The sequence below is a fragment of the Anopheles moucheti genome, unplaced genomic scaffold, assembly GCF_943734755.1.
Source record: "Anopheles moucheti unplaced genomic scaffold, idAnoMoucSN_F20_07 scaffold_24_ctg1, whole genome shotgun sequence".
NCBI classification, from domain to species: Eukaryota; Metazoa; Arthropoda; class Insecta; order Diptera; family Culicidae; genus Anopheles; species Anopheles moucheti.
The window spans coordinates 1,185,217-1,211,186 of record NW_026453616.1 but is presented as its reverse complement, the minus strand read 5'-3'; the positions used below and the strand labels follow the sequence as shown (position 1 = coordinate 1,211,186).

Sequence of the window (25,970 nt, the reverse complement as noted above, 5' to 3'; positions counted from 1 at the left end):
CTCGATCGGCGCATCGATCCGAGGAAATGACCCCGTACGACAGGATCGACAGGTCGCTGGCGTCGGAGTGTACAACTATCGGATACAAGGTGCGCTTTGCCATCGGATCGGGTCACTTGCTGTGCTTCCCGGACATGCACCATGCTACGCCCAGCTGTACTTCTACGATCCAAGCGCGGAAGGGCAGTACGACGCAATGCTGAACACTCGGGCGGCAGCATTGGGGAGTGCGCTGAATCGTAACATTTTGGCCACTCTGCAGCGTGTGTTTACCACACACAACCCAATTGCGGCGATGTTCACGCATGCGTACGAACGCATGTCAGTGCAAGATGACCTGCGCCTTTGTATCCGGTCGCGGGTACCAGGCATCGATCAACGCCGCTACAACGCACCGACCGCAGATGAGGTTGGCGGCGTGTTCGTGTGCGATGATTCCACCGGAGCCCGGGATTTTTCGCGGGATATTGTGCTGCAGCATCGTGCCACGGGATCTTTGCAGGCCGTGTTCGAAACTAACCAGTTGGTAGACGCGCTGCAATACCCGATCCTGTTTCCGCGGGGTGAAGCCGGTTGGACGCACAGTATGCCAAAGGTGCAACGCCGAGCAAGACAGCAGCAGCCAGCAGCAGTAGCAGCAGCAGCCGGAATCCATGCCGATGATGGTGCTGGCATGTTCGAAGAGCATGATCCTGAGGCGCAGTCGGAGCGTTCGTCGAATCAAATCACGCCACGTGAATATGCCGCGTATCGTTTAGCCTGGCGGGAGAACGACGAAACGTTACTGCATCGTGGCGGGCGGCTGTTCCAGCAGTACTGTGTCGACCTGTACTGCAAGATGGAGATACAGCGTTTGAAGTATCTGCGAGAACATCAGGCACAGCTTCGCACCGAGGCGTACGCGGGCTTTATGGATCTGGCTGGCGCTGAAGGAACGATCGCGGATCTGCAGCCGAACAATATGCCTGTGGAAGTACCACAACCGTCGAACCTCTCGCGTACGGGTACGCGTGTCATCCTTGGACCGTCATTCGTCGGTAGCAACCGCTACATGCAGGCGCAATATCAGGACGCGATGGCCATTGTCCGAGCGTTGGGGAAGCCGGACCTGTTCGTAACCGTCACATGCAACCCGAAATGGCCGGAAATAACAGGAAGCCTACTCCCGGGACAGCGGGCCCCGGATCGACCCGATGTTACCGTGCGTGTTTTCCGGCTCAAACTGAAAGCCATCCTGAAGGACCTAAGCATGGGAGTGCTCGGTCTTGAGGTGGCTCGCATTCATGTGATCGAGTTTCAGAAACGTGGCCTACCCCACGCTCACCTGCTCATGGTTCTCGCCGAGGAAGACAAACCGCAGACGCCCGAGAGCTACGATCGGTTCGTATCGGCCGAGCTGCCCGATCCGGTAACGTGCCCGCAGCTGTACCATACGGTGCAGTCATGCATGATACATGGACCGTGCGGGGCTGCCAACCCCACCGCACCTTGCATGAAGGACGGGAAATGCTCGAAGCGGTTCCCGAAGCCATTCTCCGACCAGACGCACAGCACGGAAAATGGCTATCCACAGTACCGTCGCCGAAACAGTGGGCGCAGTGTGACGGTGCAAGGAACCGAACTGGACAACCGGTACGTCGTGCCCTACAATCCATGGTTGACGCACAAGTACAACTGCCACATCAACATCGAGGTGTGTACTTCAATCAGCAGCGTCAAATATTTGTACAAATACGTGTACAAGGGGCACGACCGGCTCAGCGTTTCCCTGGCGGTAGGCGGCGACGAGATTCAGCAGCACATCGACGCGCGCTACCTGTCACCGACGGACAGCTGCTGGCGGATTATGCGATTCGAGTTGCAGGCGAAAACGCACACCGTCGTCACGCTGCCTATCCACCTGGAAAACCAGCAGAACGTTTTCTTCCGGGCAAATGAAAACGTTTCGAGTGTGTTGAACCGCGGTAAACACACTATGCTGACACGGTTCTTCCAGCTTGCGGCACACGACAGCTTTGCCCGAGCGCTGTTGTACCACGACGTGCCGATCTACTACCGGTACGGTAAACCAGCGGCGGGTCAGCGACAATCGTGGCAGGAACCGGGAACAGTCCACTGGATCCGTCGCGTACGTACCGGACACAAAACAGTGATCGGCCGGATGGTGTCCTGTGGCATGCAGCTGATGGAACGCTACTGCTTGCGGCTGCTGCTTTGCTACCGGAAGGGTCCAACATCGTACGAGGATCTGCGAACCGTCAACGGTACAGTGTGCGAAACGTTCCAGCAAGCCGCCATCCAGGAAGGGTTGCTGCAGGATGACTCTGAGTGGGATCGTGCTCTCCGGGAAGCGGCCTCCTATCGTATGGCCGCCCAGTTGCGCCATTTCTTCGCGCTCATCCTCGCGTCCGGGATGCCCCAAAACCCGCGCAGTTTGTGGGACAGCTATGCGGTCGAGCTGTGTGAAGATTTTCACCGCCACAATCGCGACCGGTACACGCCGGAAGTGTCCGATTTGAACCTGCTGCTGCGTGACATCGAACACTTCCGTGCGCTGAGCGCGATCGATCGCTACCTGCGTGGGACGACACCAGCGACGGATTTGGCCAGCTTCCCGGGAATGCCGCAGCTTGCCGAGTATGAACACGTTCAGGCACACCTCACGGACGATGACGATGTGAACGAGTTCATCACTGCTGAGCGAGCATATCCGGTCACGGAGCTTGATGCTACGCTTGGAACGTTACACCAGCTCAACGACGAACAGCGCATGGTGTACGAAACGGTAACGGCGGCAATCGATCGACAATTGGCGGCAACCGACGACGCAGGCAGCGATGGTGACCAACGGTTTTTCTTCCTGGACGGCCCCGGCGGAACGGGTAAATCTTTTGTGCTGGAAAAGATTTTAGCGTACACCCGTCGCCGATCAGGAATTGCGCTTGCGACCGCAGCAAGTGGCATAGCAGCACTGTTGCTAACAGGAGGGAAAACTGTACACTCGACGTTTAAGTTGCCACTCGACTTAAACGAAAACTCCACCTGCAGCATCCCGATCCAGTCGAAACGGGCCGAGCTAATTCGTCAGGCAACGCTGATCGTGTGGGATGAGGCGTCGATGAGTAGTCGGTACGCGCTCGAAGCAGTCGATCGAACCCTGCAGGACGTGACGGGCGTGCAGCGTGCTTTCGGCGGCAAGGTGGTGCTGCTGTCCGGTGACTTTCGGCAAATTTTGCCGATCGTACCGAAGGGCACGGATGCACAAATTGTTAATGAAAGCATCAAGAAGAGCACGCTATGGCCCCTGTGCCGGTCGCTACGGTTGCGCGTCAACATGCGGGTACGCACGGCACCAAATGCTACTCGAGCCAGCGAGCTGCAGCATTTCGCCAACTTTCTGCTGCGTATCGGTGAAGGACGGCACGATACGTTTGCAGGGCTGGACCGTTCGTTCGCGAAGCTGCCGCTGGACATGGTAGTGCCCCGTTCGGCGAATCCGGCACACGACATTAACGCCCTGATCGCTCAGATCTACCCGGACATCGCACGATACTATCGGGACCCGACCTTCTTTTCGGATCGCGCGATTTTGTCGCCGCTGAACGTTGATGTGACCAGCGTGAACAACGTGGTACTAGACCGAATACCTGAGCCTGAACAGGAGTATCGTTCGGTCGATACGTTGGTCAACCCGGAGGAACACGAACATCTGCAGCTTCCTTCGGAGTACCTGAACACGCTCAACGTCAGTGGGATTCCCGTGCACCGGTTGCGGCTGAAGCGATTTTCGCCGGTCCTTTTATTGCGCAACCTCAATTCCGATATGGGGTTGTGTAATGGTACGCGTCTCCAGATTGTGGACCTAAAACGGAACTGTTTGCGAGCCAAAATACTGACGGGCAAGCGGCGAGGTGAGGACGTGCTGCTGCCTCGCATCTACTGTGACAGCAACGATAAAGGGCACCCGTTCCAGATCCGCCGTAAACAGTTTCCGGTGCAACTGTGCTTTGCGATGACCATCAACAAGTCGCAAGGGCAATCACTGCACCATTTAGGTCTCTATCTGCCGCAGGATGTTTTCGCCCATGGCCAGCTGTACGTCGCGCTATCGCGTGTAACATCACGGGCGAACATAGCTGTGCTAATCCCGAACCCGGAACGTACCGACGAGGAAGGTGTCTCCACGAAAAATATTGTGTACCGTGAGGTCGTCGACAGTTGAACCCCATACCGCGTTTAGGTAAGTACTAAAAACAGAAAAACTAACAAACGATAATTAGTTTGCTCATTAGTTACGATATTCGTTGCCTCTATATTTACTTACATCGTGATACAGCTGCTGTTTTGTCCGCATTATCGCATTCCGTCCTATCGGTGTGGTGGATATGGTCGCGACCGGATCTGTTTCTTACGGCTGTAGAAAAAAAAACCGGCAAAGTCGTAAGTATTATCTATCCGCTGTACGTTTCCGTTCACTCATTTTCTTACCTCTCGCAGTTTCGTTCACGAGTGGACCGATTGGTACTGCTGCTGTTGCTACTGCTGCTGCTATCTGTAAGTATAACAAAATCGTGAACAATACTACTCAACTGGCAGAGCCGGTTCTGCGCGTCGTCATGTTACCAATTTAACTCGCAGTCTTTACTACTTACAGCTGCCGTACCATTCCCGATGGTATACGCGCGTTTCGCTGTATCGAACGGCAAAGTAGCCACGGTTGCCATCCGCTGTAAGTATAGCCAAAATCATACAAACGGAACGTTACTATCAGTTGCACCGATTTCCTTCATTAATTCACCAGTCATGCCTTCATGTTTGTACTTACAGCTACTGACCCACTCGCGATGCTCCTCTAGGGTTTCGGTATCCCTTCGCGCGAACCAGCTGCGGCTGCCATCTGCAAGTACAAACCAACCAACAATTCGAACACGTTGTCCTCAGTTTAAGTTGACTACTACACGCGGGGTCATTACTTACCACTGCTATACCACTCGCGACGCTCTTCTTGCGCATGGTGTTGCCTGTTGGAGTTGCTGCTGCTGCTGCCACCACTAGGACCACCACTGCAACCGCCACCACCACCATCACCACCACTACCACCACCACCACCGCTACCGTCACCACCGCCGACACCACCATCGAGGCTGGCTGTAAGTAAAACAAACCCAGTTAACTATATATGATTTTCTTCCTCCATCGCCATACTTACAGTCATCGTTTGAGCAATGATGACGATGCTCCTCCCTCAGCCTGTCCTGTTGTTCGAAACCTTCTGGAAGCAAAAAAAAAAAAAAGAAATGTTAAAATATATGCAACAATTACCACTATCGATCCCACTCCGATCCTATCCAATTACCCGTCCTGTGAATGCTGCCTTCCTCCGGTTTGGCGCTTTGCCCACAAGCAGAACTCCTTCTATCGCCGTCGGAGACTGTAATGAGAGATGTATTAGATTTTAAAGCACTGCTACTTTCATTCGCTCAATAGGTACCTACCTTCATGGCAATGCTCTTCTTGCCGTTCTGCAGGCGCTCCAACTGTAAGCAAAGCAAAATAATAAGCTTACTAGATTAGCACACGGGTCCGCTTGATCTGACAGTTACCGTTTGGCGTTTGTTGCTGCTGTTCAATTTTTGATGAAGTGCATCCCACGCCACCAGCAGGAAAGTCGTACGAGTCCCACTCATCGTCGGACGGCAAGTCGCACGTATCGTCTTCAAAATCTGTAAATAAGAAAATAGCAATTCAATCACTAACTGCGTATTGTATTCATTTTCAGCACCGGCGTTCCAGGATCCAGCACGTTTTAATAATGCCGCGGAAAACAGGGTAAGCGCATGACCATCTCTTGGCACGAAATTCGAACACCTCGAGCTAAAATGACCCGGTGGTAACAACATTCGAATGACAGCAATGCGCAAAATGGTACAGAATGCTACGCAAATCACACAGTTAGTAATTAGTTAGCTAAAGAGTTATTTGAATCATCCATCTTAACCCAACTAAAACTACAGTCTTAAAGCATTTTCATACAGTTTAAAGTACCAAAAACCTGTTGTATGTTGCATAAGGCGGCAAACTGAAACTTTGCTGATTGCATTTCGAACGAACAGTGCACCAATTTTGCATTGAATCCAACCGTGTGAAACAACTTCTTACAATGCGTAAGAATGCAAGTTGGGTCTGTCAATGCAATGTGCAATGTGTGTAACTTTTGTTGTGTTGTCGAAAACGTTGTTCCACAATGTAACACAAGCAAATCTGAGCAAGCCAAAAAGTGCCAGGTTGTCACACCTTTCAAGGTGCACAGGAAGTGCGTAATTGTTTCAATCCTGCTGATGATTGGTTCGGAGGCGCATTCGCCGTGACCTGGGTGGCCGGGTGGCATGGTGCAGGCTCTTACGCTATCAGCTGGATGATAGCGTAAGATGCCGATCGGGGAGTGCACCTGGCCATGCGCCGTGTGTCGAGAGTGTAGGCTCTCACCTATCAAGCAAATGATAGTGTGAGATGCCGATCGAAGTGTTCACGGGTCACCAGGTCACGCGCGATGCGCGTGTGGTGTACCAAACGCTTGCCGATAGACCGTTCATTTTAGGAATCTGTGGTAATTCCAGCAAGGTTTGTTTTGTTTGAAATGGTACTTTTTTACCGAACCAGCAGCCCAGTGTTGTAGGTAGTGGTGGCGCCATATCTAATTCGAACCGTTCTCCCAAACGCAGTACTTCCTATTCTGTACTGATAAATAGAGTTAGGAGAAGCCAAAAATGGTACATTAGCATACCGTTTGAGGTTGTCATGCCGCACAAGAAGTGCGTATTACTTTCGGTCAGTCCCCTCCGTAGAGCTAAAGCAGAAACGCTCGCCGATGCACAGCAACTGAGCATGTCGGGTGGCTGCGTGGCCGCGTCCACGGTGCACCACCCGGTTGCTTCCAAGCTGTGCTACGTCAATCCTGCTGATGATTGGTTCGGAGGCGCATTCGCCGTGACCTGGGTGGCCGGGTGGCATGGTGCAGGCTCTTACGCTATCAGCTGGATGATAGCGTAAGATGCCGATCGGGGATTGCACCTGGCCATGCGCCGTGTGTCGAGAGTGTAGGCTCTCACCTATCAAGCAAATGATAGTGTGAGATGCCGATCGAAGTGTTCATGGGTCACCAGGTAACGCGCGATGCGCGTGTGGTGTACCAAACGCTTGCCGATAGACCGTTCATTTTAGGAATCTGTGGTAATTCCAGCAAGGTTTGTTTTGTTTGAAATGGTACTTTTTTTACCGAACCAGCAGCCCAGTGTTGTAGGTAGTGGTGGCGCCATATCTAATTCGAACCGTTCTCCCAAACGCAGTACTTACTATTCTGTACTGATAAATAGAGTTAGGAGAAGCCAAAAATGGTACATTAGCATACCGTTTGAGGTTGTCATGCCGCACAAAAAGTGCGTATTACTTTCGGTCAGTCCCCTCCGTAGAGCTAAAGCAGAAACGCTCGCCGATGCACAGCAACTGAGCATGTCGGGTGGCTGCGTGGCCGCGTCCACGGTGCACCACCCGGTTGCTTCCAAGCTGTGCTACGTCAATCCTGCTGATGATTGGTTCGGAGGCGCATTCGCCGTGACCTGGGTGGCCGGGTGGCATGGTGAAGGCTCTTACGCTATCAGCCGGATGATAGCGTAAGGTGCCGATCGGGGAGTTCACGGGTCTCCAGGTGAAAGACAGGTGAAAGAACGACGCCACCAGGCCGGTACATTGAATATTGTAAAAGGAGTATAGTATGAATTACTAATTGTATTTTTCTGCATTTCAAGAAGTTCTTTCACGTGATTAGATCCAATGCCAAATTGGTGCACTGTTCGTTCGAAATGTAATCAGCAAAGTTTCAGTTTGCCGCCTTATGCAACATACAACAGATTTTTGGTACTTTAAACTGCATGAAAATGCTTTAAGACTGTAGTTTTAGTTGGGTTAAGATGGATGATTCAAATAACTCTTTAGCTAACTACTTACTTACTGTGTGATATGCGTAGCATTCGGCAACGTTTTTCGCACTGCTATCGTTGGAATGTACCGTCTGGGTTGTATTAGCTCATTCTTTGGGGGCAATGGGACACAGCTTCATTTACTTAATGCAACCATTTCTCTTTTAAACTTTACTTCCATGCACGCCTCGGTTTTCATCCTTTTGGAGCACACGGACACACCTGGACACGGCGAACAAAGGTAAACCCACAACTCATGCCAGGAGTACCATCTAACACCTTACTAAATGCTTTCTTTTTCGTTTTCTTTCTTTTTTACATGCTCTTAACCATCCTTTCCTGCACGCTGCGATGACCATTCTTTGTCAGCCTGGATCAGCTCGAGGAGGGGTTTAGTGGGTAAGGCGTCGATCGTACCACGTGTATCGAGTGGTTGCGGTCGATGAATCCCACACTACCCAAGCCCTGGGTGTCTTACGGAGATTCCCCTCCCCGTTACCAAAAAAAAAAAAAAAAAAAAACACATTCACACACATTCTCCAAAACTCACATTTATTGCCTCTTTTCGATGATGCTTACATTTAATTTTCCATCCTTTCAGTGTGCACTGGAACACAAACAAGGGGCTACCAGAGACAGGAACAAGACGGCTACTAGATACTAACGATGCGTGTGTGTGCATCGTCCCCGTGTGTCCTTGCTGAGTTTCCATTGCTTGCGGCCCCGCAACCAAACCTACCAGCAACTTAACCGGTCGGACGTTTATGCGCCTCCACCCTGTCCTTGCCACGAAACTTTTTGCGCACCCGTGTTTCCTTACACCTGTAGGGAATATGCAACTGGCTCGACAGCAGGAATTAGGAAGCTGCTCGACAGCAGCAGGATATGCAATCGCCCGACTCGAGGGCGTAAACCGATCGCATAAGATATCCGTTGTTATGCACCTCATAGCAAATAGATTAATAAAATGCGCTTTCTTACAATCCAACCGCCAACCGAGTAAGTCGACGAAATTCATCATCCGAAAGTATAACACCAGATTTATCTTTACTTCAACTTCCTAACACTCATCAATTTCATCCTTACCCCAACTTCTTTACACTCCACAAATTTCTCCATTCTCAAGTCCCTTACACTCCCCGAGCTGCTTCATCCCAAAAGTTCCTCATTGCCCCCTCCTCACCCACAAGCCCAGAGTTAGCGTGCGTAGCCCTGTAACCGGGCCTCTTAAGCTAGTCTATAATAAATTTTCGTAAAACGACACGCTCTTGCGTTACGCTCGCTGCATCCCGCTCACCCAACACGGCGATCGTACCGTGCCCGTACGGGATGGGTATAGCGGCCCGTTCGCAGGGGTGCTGCACACCGTCCCCATACATGGCACGTTCAGCGCAAAGCGAGAAACGTGTGCAGCACCACTGCCCACCCACTTGGGTGGGACGATCGGCTCCAGGTTGTACAGTATCAAACGAACGTGTAGCGCACCCGTTTCCATGCCGTCCGCATTTATTCGCCGCTTTCGGTATGGGATTGGGGTCCAATTCCAACGTTTGCCATTTGTTCGTGCAGTACTGTCTGCGCTCGGTTCGGTACACGAGTGCGCCCGAGCGTGAAACCGTCTCAGCCAATCACAGCATTTCATTCGCTGACCGTCGACCAGCGCACATCGCTCATCCAAGCGCGCACCGTAGCTTGCTGTGTGAACGGGTCGGGGTGGGTGAGTGGTATGGGTGGGACGGAGTTGGTTGAGTGAACGGGACGGGGTGGGTGGTACAATGCGCCCGCTTTTAGAGCGCGCACGCACTGGGCTCTATCTTCTTCATTTATGATCCGATTTTGATCCGGTTTTCTGCCAAATGCTTGGTTTGATACGGGGAACACAATTGTTTGATAACACGCTAAGTGTTTCATATTAAAGTTCCATGAAAAGTTCGAAAAATGTGTTACAGCACTTTCATACCGGTTTGGTTCGTAAGCACCATGTTTTACGGGCCAGGCGCATGTTTTTCTAAAATAAAAAAAATCACTCCACTTAAGTAAGTTAAAATACTTTATATAACGTTAGTGTTATATAAAGTTATACTTTATACATATGTGTGTTATTTAAAGAATGAATTATATACTTTAGTTATACTTTATAGAATTAGCGCACACACGGACAGTGGTGCTATACCCGCCCGTCTCTCTATAGATGGATCGTGTTCAAAGCGGCAAATAGGTGTAGCTGTATGCGGCTGTGTGTGCAATGCCGAAACGATCGCTCTCACATTCTTATTCTCTCTCCGGCGAGAGTGCTCCGGTGCTTGCGTTCGCTCCCTCATCGCTACCGCTGTGCTAAACTATGCGCGCAATCAGATGATTTCCAATCAATGCAATGTTTTTTCAAACAATAGTGCAACTTACTTTATTATTTGCATTATTTGAATGGTTTATTACACAATCTTTCCTTAAGCAAATCCTTCCGATGGGTCGCATGTGTTTGTGCGTATTTGAGTCTTCTTTTTTTCGCCAGGACACAAAGCAAACACACGCGGGTATGAATGTGTAAATAACTGCATGTTTATTTGCGCTATTTTAATGGATATTACAAAACAGAAATCCACACACAGAAACGCCAGTATCAAGCGATCCCTACGACCCCGCAACACTTTCCTGGGGTGCGTGTGCCTGTGCACGCATGTGTGTGCTGCGATTGATGAGAGGATCATTAATATTCCATAACATGATCAATGTTTCATACGATGGTACGAACGCAAAGCGCATGTTTTTATACAATTACAAACACAACTTAAGTTGAGTATAAAATGTCACATTATTTTATATCACACTACATAATGGTGTACGGGGTTCGATAACGATTGTGGGTAATGTTTTATTGTTCTTTGCATTAGCTTTTGTTTACATTTTAATACATTAATTTGGATTTGCGGTGCGTAAGGTGTGTATGGGCCGGGTAACCGGCAAGGTGACGGGACAAATCGCCAGGCAACAGAATGGACCGGGCAACAGAACGGACCGGGTAACTGCCCAGGCAAGTGAATGGATCAGTTAACAGAACGGCCCGGGTAACTGGGCAGGAAACAGAATGGACCGAGTAACAGAAAGGACCGGGTAACTGGCCAGGAAACAGAATGGAACGGGTAACAGAAAGGACCGGGTAACTGGCCAGGAAACAGAACAGGCCGGGTAACTGACCAGGCAACAGAACGGATCGGACAACAGGAACGGACCGGGAAAATGGCCCGGCAACCGGAACGGACTGGCCAACGGTTCAACAAAGGGTAACTGGCCAGGAAACAGAATGGACCGGGTAACAGAAAGGACCGGGTAACTACCCGGGCAACAGAATGGATCGGGTAGCAGAAAGGACCGGAAACTGGCCAGAAAACAGAACGGGCCGGGTAACTGGCCAAGTAACATAACCGTCGGGACAAATGGCAGGGCAACAAAACGGAACAGGTAACAGAATGGATCGGTTAATAGAACGGTCCGGGTAACTGGCCAGGAAACAGAATGGACCGGGTAACAGAACGGTACGGGTAACTGGCCAGGAAACTGACCAGGCAATAGAACGGGCCGGGTAACTGGCCAAGCAACATAACCGTCGGGACAAATGGCAGGGCAACAAAACGGAACGGGTAACAGAAAGGAACGGGTAACTGGCCAGGAAACAGAATGCATCGGGTAACTGGCCAGGAAACAGAATGGACCGAGTAACAGAAAGGACCGGGAAACTGGCCAGGAAACAGAACGGGCCGGGTAACTGGCCAAGTAACATAACCGTCGGGACAAATGGCAGGGCAACAAAACGGAACAGGTAACAGAATGGATTGGTTAATAGAACGGTCCGGGTAACTGGCCAGGAAACAGAACAGGCCGGGTAACTGACCAGGCAATAGAACGGGCCGGGTAACTGGCCAAGCAACATAACCGTCGGGACAAATGGCAGGGCAACAAAACGGAACGGGTAACTGGCCAGGAAACAGAATGCATCGGGTAACTGGCCAGGAAACAGAATGGACCGAGTAACAGAAAGGACCGGGTAACTGGCCAGGAAACAGAATGGACCGGGTAACTGGCCAAGTAACATAACCGTCGGGACAAATGGCAGGGCAATAAAACGGAGCGGGTAACAGAATGGACCGGGTAACTGCCCAGGCAACAGAATGCATCGGGTAACAGAACGGTCCGGGTAACTGGCCTGGAAACAGAATGGACCGAGTAACAGAAAGGACCGGGTAACTGGCCAGGAAACAGAACGGGCCGGGTAACTGACCAGGCAACAGAACGGATCGGACAACAGGAACGGACCGGGCAAATGGCCAGGCAACAAAAAACGGGCTGGCCAACGGTTCAACAAAGGGTAACTGGCCAGGAAACAGAATGGACCGGGTAACAGAAAGGAACGGGTAACTACCCGGGCAACAGAATGGATCGGGTAGCAGAAAGGACCGGTAACTGGCCAGAAAACAGAACGGGCCGGGTAACTGGCCAAGTAACATAACCGTCGGGACAAATGGCAGGGCAACAAAACGGAACAGGTAACAGAATGGATCGGTTAATAGAACGGTCCGGGTAACTGGCCAGGAAACAGAATGGACCGGGTAACAGAACGGTACGGGTAACTGGCCAGGAAACTGACCAGGCAATAGAACGGGCCGGGTAACTGGCCAAGCAACATAACCGTCGGGACAAATGGCAGGGCAACAAAACGGAGCGGTTAACAGAATGGACCGGGTAACAGAACGGTCCGGGTAACTGGCCAGGAAACAGAATGGACCGAGTAACAGAAAGGACCGGGTAACTGGCCAGGAAACAGAATGGACCGGGTAACTGACCAGGCAACAAAACCGTCGGGACAAATGGCAGGGCAACAGAATGGATCGGGTAGCAGAAAGGACCGGTAACTGGCCAGAAAACAGAACGGGCCGGGTAACTGGCCAAGTAACATAACCGTCGGGACAAATGGCAGGGCAACAAAACGGAACAGGTAACAGAATGGATCGGTTAATAGAACGGTCCGGGTAACTGGCCAGGAAACAGAATGGACCGGGTAACAGAACGGTACGGGTAACTGGCCAGGAAACAGAACAGGCCGGGTAACTGACCAGGCAACAGAACGGATCGGACAACAGGAACGGACCGGGCAAATGGCCAGGCAACAGGAACCGGCTGGCCAACCGGTCGGACATCCAGGCGCTTCCCTCGAGTTCCTCCGTCTCTCCCCCCTTCACACCCACAAGCCCGGAGTTAGCGTGCGTAGCCCTGTAACCGGGCCTCTTAAGCTAGTCTATAATAAATTTTCGTAAAACGTCACGCTCCTTTCTGACGCTCGCTGCATCCCGCTCACCCAACACGGCGATCGTGCCGCGTCCGTACGGGATGGGTATAGCGGTCCGTTCGCAGGGGTGCTGCACACCGTCCCCATACATGGCACGTTCAGCGCAAAGCGAGAAACGTGTGCAGCACCACTGCCCACCCACTTGGGTGGGACGATCGGCTCCAGGTTGTACAGTATCAAACGAACGTGTAGCGCACCCGTTTCCATGCCGTCCGCATTTATTCGCCGCTTTCGGTATGGGATTGGGGTCCAATTCCAACGTTTGCCATTTGTTCGTGCAGTACTGTCTGCGCTCGGTTCGGTACACGAGTGCGCCCGAGCGTGAAACCGTCTCAGCCAATCACAGCATTTCATTCGCTGACCGTCGACCAGCGCACATCGCTCATCCAAGCGCGCACCGTAGCTTGCTGTGTGAACGGGTCGGGGTGGGTGAGTGGTATGGGTGGGACGGAGTTGGTTGAGTGAACGGGACGGGGTGGGTGGTACAATGCGCCCGCTTTTAGAGCGCGCACGCACTGGGCTCTATCTTCTTCATTTATGATCCGATTTTGATCCGGTTTTCTGCCAAATGCTTGGTTTGATACGGGGAACACAATTGTTTGATAACACGCTAAGTGTTTCATATTAAAGTTCCATGAAAAGTTCGAAAAATGTGTTACAGCACTTTCATACCGGTTTGGTTCGTAAGCACCATGTTTTACGGGCCAGGCGCATGTTTTTCTAAAATAAAAAAAATCACTCCACTTAAGTAAGTTAAAATACTTTATATAACGTTAGTGTTATATAAAGTTATACTTTATACATATGTGTGTTATTTAAAGAATGAATTATATACTTTAGTTATACTTTATAGAATTAGCGCACACACGGACAGTGGTGCTATACCCGCCCGTCTCTCTATAGATGGATCGTGTTCAAAGCGGCAAATAGGTGTAGCTGTATGCGGCTGTGTGTGCAATGCCGAAACGATCGCTCTCACATTCTTATTCTCTCTCCGGCGAGAGTGCTCCGGTGCTTGCGTTCGCTCCCTCATCGCTACCGCTGTGCTAAACTATGCGCGCAATCAGATGATTTCCAATCAATGCAATGTTTTTTCAAACAATAGTGCAACTTACTTTATTATTTGCATTATTTGAATGGTTTATTACACAATCTTTCCTTAAGCAAATCCTTCCGATGGGTCGCATGTGTTTGTGCGTATTTGAGTCTTCTTTTTTTCGCCAGGACACAAAGCAAACACACGCGGGTATGAATGTGTAAATAACTGCATGTTTATTTGCGCTATTTTAATGGATATTACAAAACAGAAATCCACACACAGAAACGCCAGTATCAAGCGATCCCTACGACCCCGCAACACTTTCCTGGGGTGCGTGTGCCTGTGCACGCATGTGTGTGCTGCGATTGATGAGAGGATCATTAATATTCCATAACATGATCAATGTTTCATACGATGGTACGAACGCAAAGCGCATGTTTTTATACAATTACAAACACAACTTAAGTTGAGTATAAAATGTCACATTATTTTATATCACACTACATAATGGTGTACGGGGTTCGATAACGATTGTGGGTAATGTTTTATTGTTCTTTGCATTAGCTTTTGTTTACATTTTAATACATTAATTTGGATTTGCGGTGCGTAAGGTGTGTATGGGCCGGGTAACCGGCAAGGTGACGGGACAAATCGCCAGGCAACAGAATGGACCGGGCAACAGAACGGACCGGGTAACTGCCCAGGCAAGTGAATGGATCAGTTAACAGAACGGCCCGGGTAACTGGGCAGGAAACAGAATGGACCGAGTAACAGAAAGGACCGGGTAACTGGCCAGGAAACAGAATGGAACGGGTAACAGAAAGGACCGGGTAACTGGCCAGGAAACAGAACAGGCCGGGTAACTGACCAGGCAACAGAACGGATCGGACAACAGGAACGGACCGGGAAAATGGCCCGGCAACCGGAACGGACTGGCCAACGGTTCAACAAAGGGTAACTGGCCAGGAAACAGAATGGACCGGGTAACAGAAAGGACCGGGTAACTACCCGGGCAACAGAATGGATCGGGTAGCAGAAAGGACCGGAAACTGGCCAGAAAACAGAACGGGCCGGGTAACTGGCCAAGTAACATAACCGTCGGGACAAATGGCAGGGCAACGAAACGGAACAGGTAACAGAATGGATCGGTTAATAGAACGGTCCGGGTAACTGGCCAGGAAACAGAATGGACCGGGTAACAGAACGGTACGGGTAACTGGCCAGGAAACTGACCAGGCAATAGAACGGGCCGGGTAACTGGCCAAGCAACATAACCGTCGGGACAAATGGCAGGGCAACAAAACGGAACGGGTAACAGAAAGGAACGGGTAACTGGCCAGGAAACAGAATGCATCGGGTAACTGGCCAGGAAACAGAATGGACCGAGTAACAGAAAGGACCGGGAAACTGGCCAGGAAACAGAACGGGCCGGGTAACTGGCCAAGTAACATAACCGTCGGGACAAATGGCAGGGCAACAAAACGGAACAGGTAACAGAATGGATTGGTTAATAGAACGGTCCGGGTAACTGGCCAGGAAACAGAACAGGCCGGGTAACTGACCAGGCAATAGAACGGGCCGGGTAACTGGCCAAGCAACATAACCGTCGGGACAAATGGCAGGGCAACAAAACGGAACGGGTAACTGGCCAGGAAACAGAATGCATCGGGTAACTGGCCAGGAAACAGAATGGACCGAGTAACAGAAAGGACCGGGTAACTGGCCAGGAAACAGAATGGACCGGGTAACTGGCCAAGTAACATAACCGTCGGGACAAATGGCAGGGCAATAAAACGGAGCGGGTAACAGAATGGACCGGGTAACTGCCCAGGCAACAGAATGCATCGGGTAACAGAACGGTCCGGGTAACTGGCCTGGAAACAGAATGGACCGAGTAACAGAAAGGACCGGGTAACTGGCCAGGAAACAGAACGGGCCGGGTAACTGACCAGGCAACAGAACGGATCGGACAACAGGAACGGACCGGGCAAATGGCCAGGCAACAAAAAACGGGCTGGCCAACGGTTCAACAAAGGGTAACTGGCCAGGAAACAGAATGGACCGGGTAACAGAAAGGAACGGGTAACTACCCGGGCAACAGAATGGATCGGGTAGCAGAAAGGACCGGTAACTGGCCAGAAAACAGAACGGGCCGGGTAACTGGCCAAGTAACATAACCGTCGGGACAAATGGCAGGGCAACAAAACGGAACAGGTAACAGAATGGATCGGTTAATAGAACGGTCCGGGTAACTGGCCAGGAAACAGAATGGACCGGGTAACAGAACGGTACGGGTAACTGGCCAGGAAACTGACCAGGCAATAGAACGGGCCGGGTAACTGGCCAAGCAACATAACCGTCGGGACAAATGGCAGGGCAACAAAACGGAGCGGTTAACAGAACGGTCCGGGTAACAGAACGGTCCGGGTAACTGGCCAGGAAACAGAATGGACCGAGTAACAGAAAGGACCGGGTAACTGGCCAGGAAACAGAATGGACCGGGTAACTGACCAGGCAACAAAACCGTCGGGACAAATGGCAGGGCAACAGAATGGATCGGGTAGCAGAAAGGACCGGTAACTGGCCAGAAAACAGAACGGGCCGGGTAACTGGCCAAGTAACATAACCGTCGGGACAAATGGCAGGGCAACAAAACGGAACAGGTAACAGAATGGATCGGTTAATAGAACGGTCCGGGTAACTGGCCAGGAAACAGAATGGACCGGGTAACAGAACGGTACGGGTAACTGGCCAGGAAACAGAACAGGCCGGGTAACTGACCAGGCAACAGAACGGATCGGACAACAGGAACGGACCGGGCAAATGGCCAGGCAACAGGAACCGGCTGGCCAACCGGTCGGACATCCAGGCGCTTCCCTCGAGTTCCTCCGTCTCTCCCCCCTTCACACCCACAAGCCCGGAGTTAGCGTGCGTAGCCCTGTAACCGGGCCTCTTAAGCTAGTCTATAATAAATTTTCGTAAAACGACACGCTCCTTTCTGACGCTCGCTGCATCCCACTCACCCACCACGGCGATTGTGCCGCGTCCGTACGGGATGGGTATAGCGGATCGATCGCAGGGGTGCTGCACACCGTCCCCATACATGGCACGTTCAGCGCAAAGCGAGAAACGTGTGCAGCACCACTGCCCACCCACTTGGGTGGGACGATCGGCTCGAGGTTGCACAGTATCAAACGAACGTGTAGCGCACCCGTTTCTTTGCAGATCGCATTTATTCGCCGCTTTCGGTATGGGATTGCGCTCAATTCCAGCCTTTTGCCATTTGTTCGTGCAGTACTGTCTGCGCTCGGTTCGGTACACGAGTGCGCCCGAGCGTGAAACCGTCTCAGCCAATCACAGCATTTCATTCGCTGACCGTCGACCAGCGCACATCGCTCATCCAAGCGCGCACCGTAGCTTGATGTGTGAACGGGTCGGGGTGGGTGAGTGGTATGGGTGGGATGGGTGGGATGTGTTGGTGGAGAGAACGGGACGGGGTAGGTGGTAGAATGCGCGCGCTTTTAGAGCGCGCACGCACTCCGCTCTATCTTCTTCATTTATGATCCGATTTTGATCCGGTTTTCTGCCAAATGCTTGATTTGATGCGGGGAACACAATTGTTTGATAACACGCTAAGTGTTTCATATAAAAGTTCCATGAAAAGTTCGAAAAATGTGTTAAAGCACTTTCATATTGTTTTGGTTCGTAAGCACCATGTTTTACGGGCCAGGCGCATGTTTTTTTCTAAAATAAAAAATCACTTCACGTAAGTAAGTTAAAATACTTTATATAACTTTAGCGTTATATAAAGTTATACTTTATACATATGTGTGTTATTTAAAGTATGTATTATATACTTTAGTTATACTTTATATAATTAGCGCACACACGGACAGTGGTGCTATACCCGCCCGTCTCTCTATGGATGGATCGTGTTCAAAGCGGCAAATAGGTGTAGCTGTATGCGGCTGTGTGTGCAATCCCGAAACGATCGCTCTCACATTCTTATTCTCTCTCCGGCGAGAGTGCTCCGGTGCTTGCGTTCGCTTCCCTCATCGCTACCTGTGCTAAACTATGCGCGCAATCAGATGATTTCCAATCAATGCAATGTTTTGTCAAACAATAGTGCAACTAACTTTATTATTTGCATTACTTGAATGGTTTATTACACAATCTCTCCCTGAGCAAATCCTTCCGATGGGTCGCATGTGTTTGTGCGTATTTGAGTTTTTTTCGCCAGGACACAAAGCAAACACACGCGGGTATGAATGTGTAAATAACTGCATGATTATTTGCGCTATTTTAATGGATTACAATTACAAAACAGAAATCCACACACAGAAACGCCAGTATCAAACGATCCCTACGACCCCGCAACACTTACCTGGGGTGCGTGTGCCTGTGCACGCATGTGTGTGCTGCGATTGATGAGAGGATCATTAATGTTCCATAACATGATCAATGTTTCATACGATGGTACGAACGCAAAGCGCATGTTTTTATACAATTACAAACACAACTTAAGTTGAGTATAAAATGTCACATTATTTTATATCACACTACATAATGGTGTACGGGGTTCGATAACGATTGTGGGTAATGTTTTATTGTTCTTTGCATTAGCTTTTGTTTACATTTTAATACATTAATTTGGATTTGCGGTGCGTAAGGTGTGTATGGGCCGGGTAACCGGCAAGGTGACGGGACAAATCGCCAGGCAACAGAATGGACCGGGCAACAGAACGGACCGGGTAACTGCCCAGGCAAGTGAATGAATCAGTTAACAGAACGGCCCGGGTAACTGGCCAGGAAACAGAATGGACCGAGTAACAGAAAGGACCGGGTAACTGGCCAGGAAACAGAATGGATCGGGTAACAGAAAGGACCGGGTAACTGGCCAGGAAACAGAACAGGCCGGGTAACTGACCAGGCAACAGAACGGATCGGACAACAGGAACGGACCGGGAAAATGGCCCGGCAACCGGAACGGACTGGCCAACGGTTCAACAAAGGATAACTGGCCAGGAAACAGAATGGACCGAGTAACAGAAAGGACCGGGTAACTGGCCAGGAAACAGAATGGAACGGGTAACAGAAAGGACCGGGTAACTGGCCAGGAAACAGAACAGGCCGGGTAACTGACCAGGCAACAGAACGGATCGGACAACAGGAACGGACCGGGAAAATGGCCCGGCAACCGGAACGGACTGGCCAACGGTTCAACAAAGGGTAACTGGCCAGGAAACAGAATGGACCGGGTAACAGAAAGGACCGGGTAACTACCCGAGCAACAGAATGGATCGGGTAGCAGAAAGGACCGGTAACTGGCCAGAAAACAGAACGGGCCAGGTAACTGACCAGGCAACAGAACGGATCGAACAACAGGAACGGACCGGGAAAATGGCCCGGCAACCGGAACGGACTGGCCAACGGTTCAACAAAGGGTAACTGGCCAGGAAACAGAATGGACCGGGTAACAGAAAGGACCGGGTAACTACCCGAGCAACAGAATGGATCGGGTAGCAGAAAGGACCGGTAACTGGCCAGAAAACAGAACGGGCCAGGTAACTGACCAGGCAACAGAACGGATCGGACAACAGGAACGGACCGGGAAAATGGCCCGGCAACCGGAACGGACTGGCCAACGGTTCAACAAAGGATAACTGGCCAGGAAACAGAATGGACCGAGTAACAGAAAGGACCGGGTAACTGGCCAGGAAACAGAATGGAACGGGTAACAGAAAGGACCGGGTAACTGGCCAGGAAACAGAACAGGCCGGGTAACTGACCAGGCAACAGAACGGATCGGACAACAGGAACGGACCGGGAAAATGGCCCGGCAACCGGAACGGACTGGCCAACGGTTCAACAAAGGATAACTGGCCAGGAAACAGAATGGACCGAGTAACAGAAAGGACCGGGTAACTGGCCAGGAAACAGAATGGAACGGGTAACAGAAAGGACCGGGTAACTGGCCAGGAAACAGAACAGGCCGGGTAACTGACCAGGCAACAGAACGGATCGGACAACAGGAACGGACCGGGAAAATGGCCCGGCAACCGGAACGGACTGGCCAACGGTTCAACAAAGGGTAACTGGCCAGGAAACAGAATGGACCGGGTAACAGAAAGGACCGGGTAACTACCCGAGCAACAGAATGGATCGGGTAGCAGAAAGGACCGGTAACTGGCCAGAAAACAGAACGGGCCAGGTAACTGACCAGGCAACAGAACGGATCGAACAACAGGAACGGACCGGGAAAATGGCCCGGCAACCGGAACGGACTGGCCAACGGTTCAACAAAGGGTAACTGGCCAGGAAACAGAATGGACCGGGTAACAGAAAGGACCGGGTAACTACCCGAGCAACAGAATGGATCGGGTAGCAGAAAGGACCGGTAACTGGCCAGAAAACAGAACGGGCCAGGTAACTGACCAGGCAACAGAACGGATCGGACAACAGGAACGGACCGGGAAAATGGCCCGGCAACCGGAACGGACTGGCCAACGGTTCAACAAAGGATAACTGGCCAGGAAACAGAATGGACCGAGTAACAGAAAGGACCGGGTAACTGGCCAGGAAACAGAATGGAACGGGTAACAGAAAGGACCGGGTAACTGGCCAGGAAACAGAACAGGCCGGGTAACTGACCAGGCAACAGAACGGATCGGACAACAGGAACGGACCGGGAAAATGGCCCGGCAACCGGAACGGACTGGCCAACGGTTCAACAAAGGATAACTGGCCAGGAAACAGAATGGACCGAGTAACAGAAAGGACCGGGTAACTGGCCAGGAAACAGAATGGAACGGGTAACAGAAAGGACCGGGTAACTGGCCAGGAAACAGAACAGGCCGGGTAACTGACCAGGCAACAGAACGGATCGGACAACAGGAACGGACCGGGAAAATGGCCCGGCAACCGGAACGGACTGGCCAACGGTTCAACAAAGGGTAACTGGCCAGGAAACAGAATGGACCGGGTAACAGAAAGGACCGGGTAACTACCCGGGCAACAGAATGGACCGGGTAGCAGAACGGAACGGGTAACTGGCCAGGAAACAGAACGGGCCGGGGAACTGGCCAAGTAACATAACCGTCGGGACAAATGGCAGGGCAACAAAACGGAACAGGTAACAGAATGGATCGGTTAATAGAACGGTCCGGGTAACTGGCCAGGAAACAGAATGGACCGGGTAACAGAACGGTACGGGTAACTGGCCAGGAAACTGACCAGGCAATAGAACGGGCCGGGTAACTGGCCAAGCAACATAACCGTCGGGACAAATGGCAGGGCAACAAAACGGAACGGGTAACAGAAAGGAACGGGTAACTGGCCAGGAAACAGAATGCATCGGGTAACTGGCCAGGAAACAGAATGGACCGAGTAACAGAAAGGACCGGGAAACTGGCCAGGAAACAGAACGGGCCGGGTAACTGGCCAAGTAACATAACCGTCGGGACAAATGGCAGGGCAACAAAACGGAACAGGTAACAGAATGGATTGGTTAATAGAACGGTCCGGGTAACTGGCCTGGAAACAGAATGGACCGAGTAACAGAAAGGACCGGGTAACTGGCCAGGAAACAGAACGGGCCGGGTAACTGACCAGGCAACAGAACGGATCGGACAACAGGAACGGACCGGGCAAATGGCCAGGCAACAGGAACCGGCTGGCCAACCGGTCGGACATCCAGGCGCTTCCCTCGAGTTCCTCCGTCTCTCCCCCCTTCACACCCACAAGCCCGGAGTTAGCGTGCGTAGCCCTGTAACCGGGCCTCTTAAGCTAGTCTATAATAAATTTTCGTAAAACGACACGCTCCTTGCTCACGCTCGCTGCATCCCGCTCATCCAGCACGGCAATCGTGCCGCGTCCGTACGGGATGGGTATAGCGGATCGATCGCAGGGGTGCTGCACACCGTCCCCATACATGGCACGTTCAGCGCAAAGCGAGAAACGTGTGCAGCACCACTGCCCACCCACTTGGGTGGGACGATCGGCTCCAGGTTGTACAGTATCAAACGAACGTGTAGCGCACCCGTTTCTTTGCAGATCGCATTTATTCGCCGCTTTCGGTATGGGATTGCGCTCAATTCCAGCCTTTTGCCATTTGTTCGTGCAGTACTGTCTGCGCTCGGTTCGGTACACGAGTGCTCCCGAGCGTGAAACCGTCTCAGCCAATCACAGCATTTCATTCGCTGACTGTCGACCAGCGCACATCGCTCAGCCAAGCGCGCACCGGAGCTTGATGTGTGAACGGGTCGGGGTGGGTGAGTGATATGGGTGGGATGGGTGGGACGGAGTTGGTTGAGTGAACGGGACGGGGTGGGTGGTAGAATGCGCGCGCTTTTAGAGCGCGCACGCACTGGGCTCTATCTTCTTCATTTATGATCCGATTTTGATCCGGTTTTCGGCCAAATGCTTGATTTGATGCGGGGAACACAATTGTTTGATAACACGCTAAGTGTTTCATATAAAAGTTCCATGAAAAGTTCGAAAAATGTGTTAAAGCACTTTCATACCGTTTTGGTTCGTAAGCACCATGTTTTACGGGCCAGGCGCATGTTTTTTTGTAAAATAAAAAAATCACTTCACTTAAGTAAGTTAAAATACTTTATATAACTTTAGCGTTATATAAAGTTATACTTTATACATATGTGTGTTATTTAAAGTATGTATGTAGCGCACACACGGACAGTGGTGCTATACCCGCCCGTCTCTCTATGGATGGATCGTGTTCAAAGCGGCAAATAGGTGTAGCTGTATGCGGCTGTGTGTGCAATCCCGAAACGATCGCTCTCACATTCTTATTCTCTCTCCGGCGAGAGTGCTCCGGTGCTTGCGTTCGCTTCCCTCATCGCTACCTGTGCTAAACTATGCGCGCAATCAGATGATTTCCAATCAATGCAATGTTTTGTCAAACAATAGTGCAACTAACTTTATTATTTGCATTACTTGAATGGTTTATTACACAATCTCTCCCTGAGCAAATCCTTCCGATGGGTCGCATGTGTTTGTGCGTATTTGAGTTTTTTTCGCCAGGACACAAAGCAAACACACGCGGGTATGAATGTGTAAATAACTGCATGATTATTTGCGCTATTTTAATGGATATTACAAAACAGAAATCCACACACAGAAACGCCAGTATCAAGCGATCCCTACGACCCCGCAACACTTTCCTGGGGTGCGTGTGCCTGTGCACGCATGTGTGTGCTGCGATTGATGAGAGGATCATTAATATTCCATAACATAATCAATGTTTCATACGATGGTACGAACGCAAAGCGCATGTTTTTATACAATTACAAACACAACTTAAGTTGAGTATAAAATGTCACATTATTTTATATCACACTACATAATGGTGTACGGGGTTCGATAACGATTGTGGGTAATGTTTTATTGTTCTTTGCATTTGCTTTTGTTTACATTTTAATACATTAATTTGGATTTGCGGTGCGTAAGGTGTGTATGGGCCGGCTAACCGGCAAGGAGAGGGGACAAATCGCCAGGCAACAGAATGGACCGGGCAACAGAACGGACCGGGTAACTGCCCAGGCAAGTGAATGGATCAGGTAACAGAACGGCCCGGGTAACTGGCCAGGAAACAGAATGGACCGAGTAACAGAAAGGACCGGGTAACTGGCCAGGAAACAGAATGGAACGGGTAACAGAAAGGACCGGGTAACTGGCCAGGAAACAGAACGGGCCGGGTAACTGGCCAAGTAACATAACCGTCGGGACAAATGGCAGGGCAATAGAATGGACCGGGTAACAGAACGGACCGGGTAACTGGCCAGGAAACAGAATGGACCGAGTAACACAAAGGACCGGGTAACTGGCCAGGAAACAGAACGGGCCGGGTAACTGGCCAGGAAACAGAATGGACCGAGTAACAGAAAGGACCGGGTAACTGGCCAGGAAACAGAATGGACCGGGTAACTGACCAGGCAACAGAACGGATCGGACAACAGGAACGGACCGGGAAAATGGCCCGGCAACCGGAACGGACTGGCCAACGGTTCAACAAAGGGTAACTGGCCAGGAAACAGAATGGAAAGGGTAACAGAAAGGACCGGGTAACTACCCGGGCAACAGAATGGAGCGGGTAGCAGAAAGGACCGGGAAACTGGCCAGGAAACAGAACGGGCCGGGTAACTGGCCAAGTAACATAACCGTCGGGACAAATGGCAGGGCAACAAAACGGAACAGGTAACAGAATGGATTGGTTAATAGAACGGTCCGGGTAACTGGCCAGGAAACAGAATGGACCGGGTAACAGAACGGTACGGGTAACTGGCCAGGAAACAGAACAGGCCGGGTAACTGACCAGGCAACAGAACGGATCGAACAACAGGAACGGACCGGGAAAATGGCCCGGCAACCGGAACGGACTGGCCAACGGTTCAACAAAGGGTAACTGGCCAGGAAACAGAATGGACCGGGTAACAGAAAGGACCGGGTAACTACCCGGGCAACAGAATGGACCGGGTAGCAGAACGGAACGGGTAACTGGCCAGGAAACAGAACGGGCCGGGGAACTGGCCAAGTAACATAACCGTCGGGACAAATGGCAGGGCAACAAAACGGAACAGGTAACAGAATGGATCGGTTAATAGAACGGTCCGGGTAACTGGCCAGGAAACAGAATGGACCGGGTAACAGAACGGTACGGGTAACTGGCCAGGAAACTGACCAGGCAATAGAACGGGCCGGGTAACTGGCCAAGCAACATAACCGTCGGGACAAATGGCAGGGCAACAAAACGGAACGGGTAACAGAAAGGAATGGGTAACTGGCCAGGAAACAGAATGCATCGGGTAACTGGCCAGGAAACAGAATGGACCGAGTAACAGAAAGGACCGGGAAACTGGCCAGGAAACAGAACGGGCCGGGTAACTGGCCAGGAAACAGAACAGGACGGGTAACTGACCAGGCAACAGAACGGATCGGACAACAGGAACGGACCGGGCAAATGGCCAGGCAACAGGAACCGGCTGGCCAACCGGTCGGACATCCAGGCGCTTCCCTCGAGTTCCTCCGTCTCTCCCCCCTTCACACCCACAAGCCCGGAGTTAGCGTGCGTAGCCCTGTAACCGGGCCTCTTAAGCTAGTCTATAATAAATTTTCGTAAAACGACACGCTCCTTGCTCACGCTCGCTGCATCCCGCTCATCCAGCACGGCAATCGTGCCGCGTCCGTACGGGATGGGTATAGCGGATCGATCGCAGGGGTGCTGCACACCGTCCCCATACATGGCACGTTCAGCGCAAAGCGAGAAACGTGTGCAGCACCACTGCCCACCCACTTGGGTGGGACGATCGGCTCCAGGTTGTACAGTATCAAACGAACGTGTAGCGCACCCGTTTCTTTGCAGATCGCATTTATTCGCCGCTTTCGGTATGGGATTGCGCTCAATTCCAGCCTTTTGCCATTTGTTCGTGCAGTACTGTCTGCGCTCGGTTCGGTACACGAGTGCTCCCGAGCGTGAAACCGTCTCAGCCAATCACAGCATTTCATTCGCTGACTGTCGACCAGCGCACATCGCTCAGCCAAGCGCGCACCGGAGCTTGATGTGTGAACGGGTCGGGGTGGGTGAGTGATATGGGTG

General features: G+C 51.3%; 1 protein-coding gene across 1 annotated transcript; it reads left to right on the top strand.

Annotated features, from left to right (window-relative positions):
- Positions 1-295: 295 nt before the first annotated feature.
- Positions 296-4,222, top strand: LOC128309213 (uncharacterized). Its single transcript, XM_053045595.1, has one exon. The coding sequence runs from the start codon at positions 296-298 to the stop codon at positions 4,220-4,222; it is 3,927 nt and encodes a 1,308-aa protein (XP_052901555.1).
- The last annotated feature ends 21,748 nt before the right edge of the window (positions 4,223-25,970 follow it).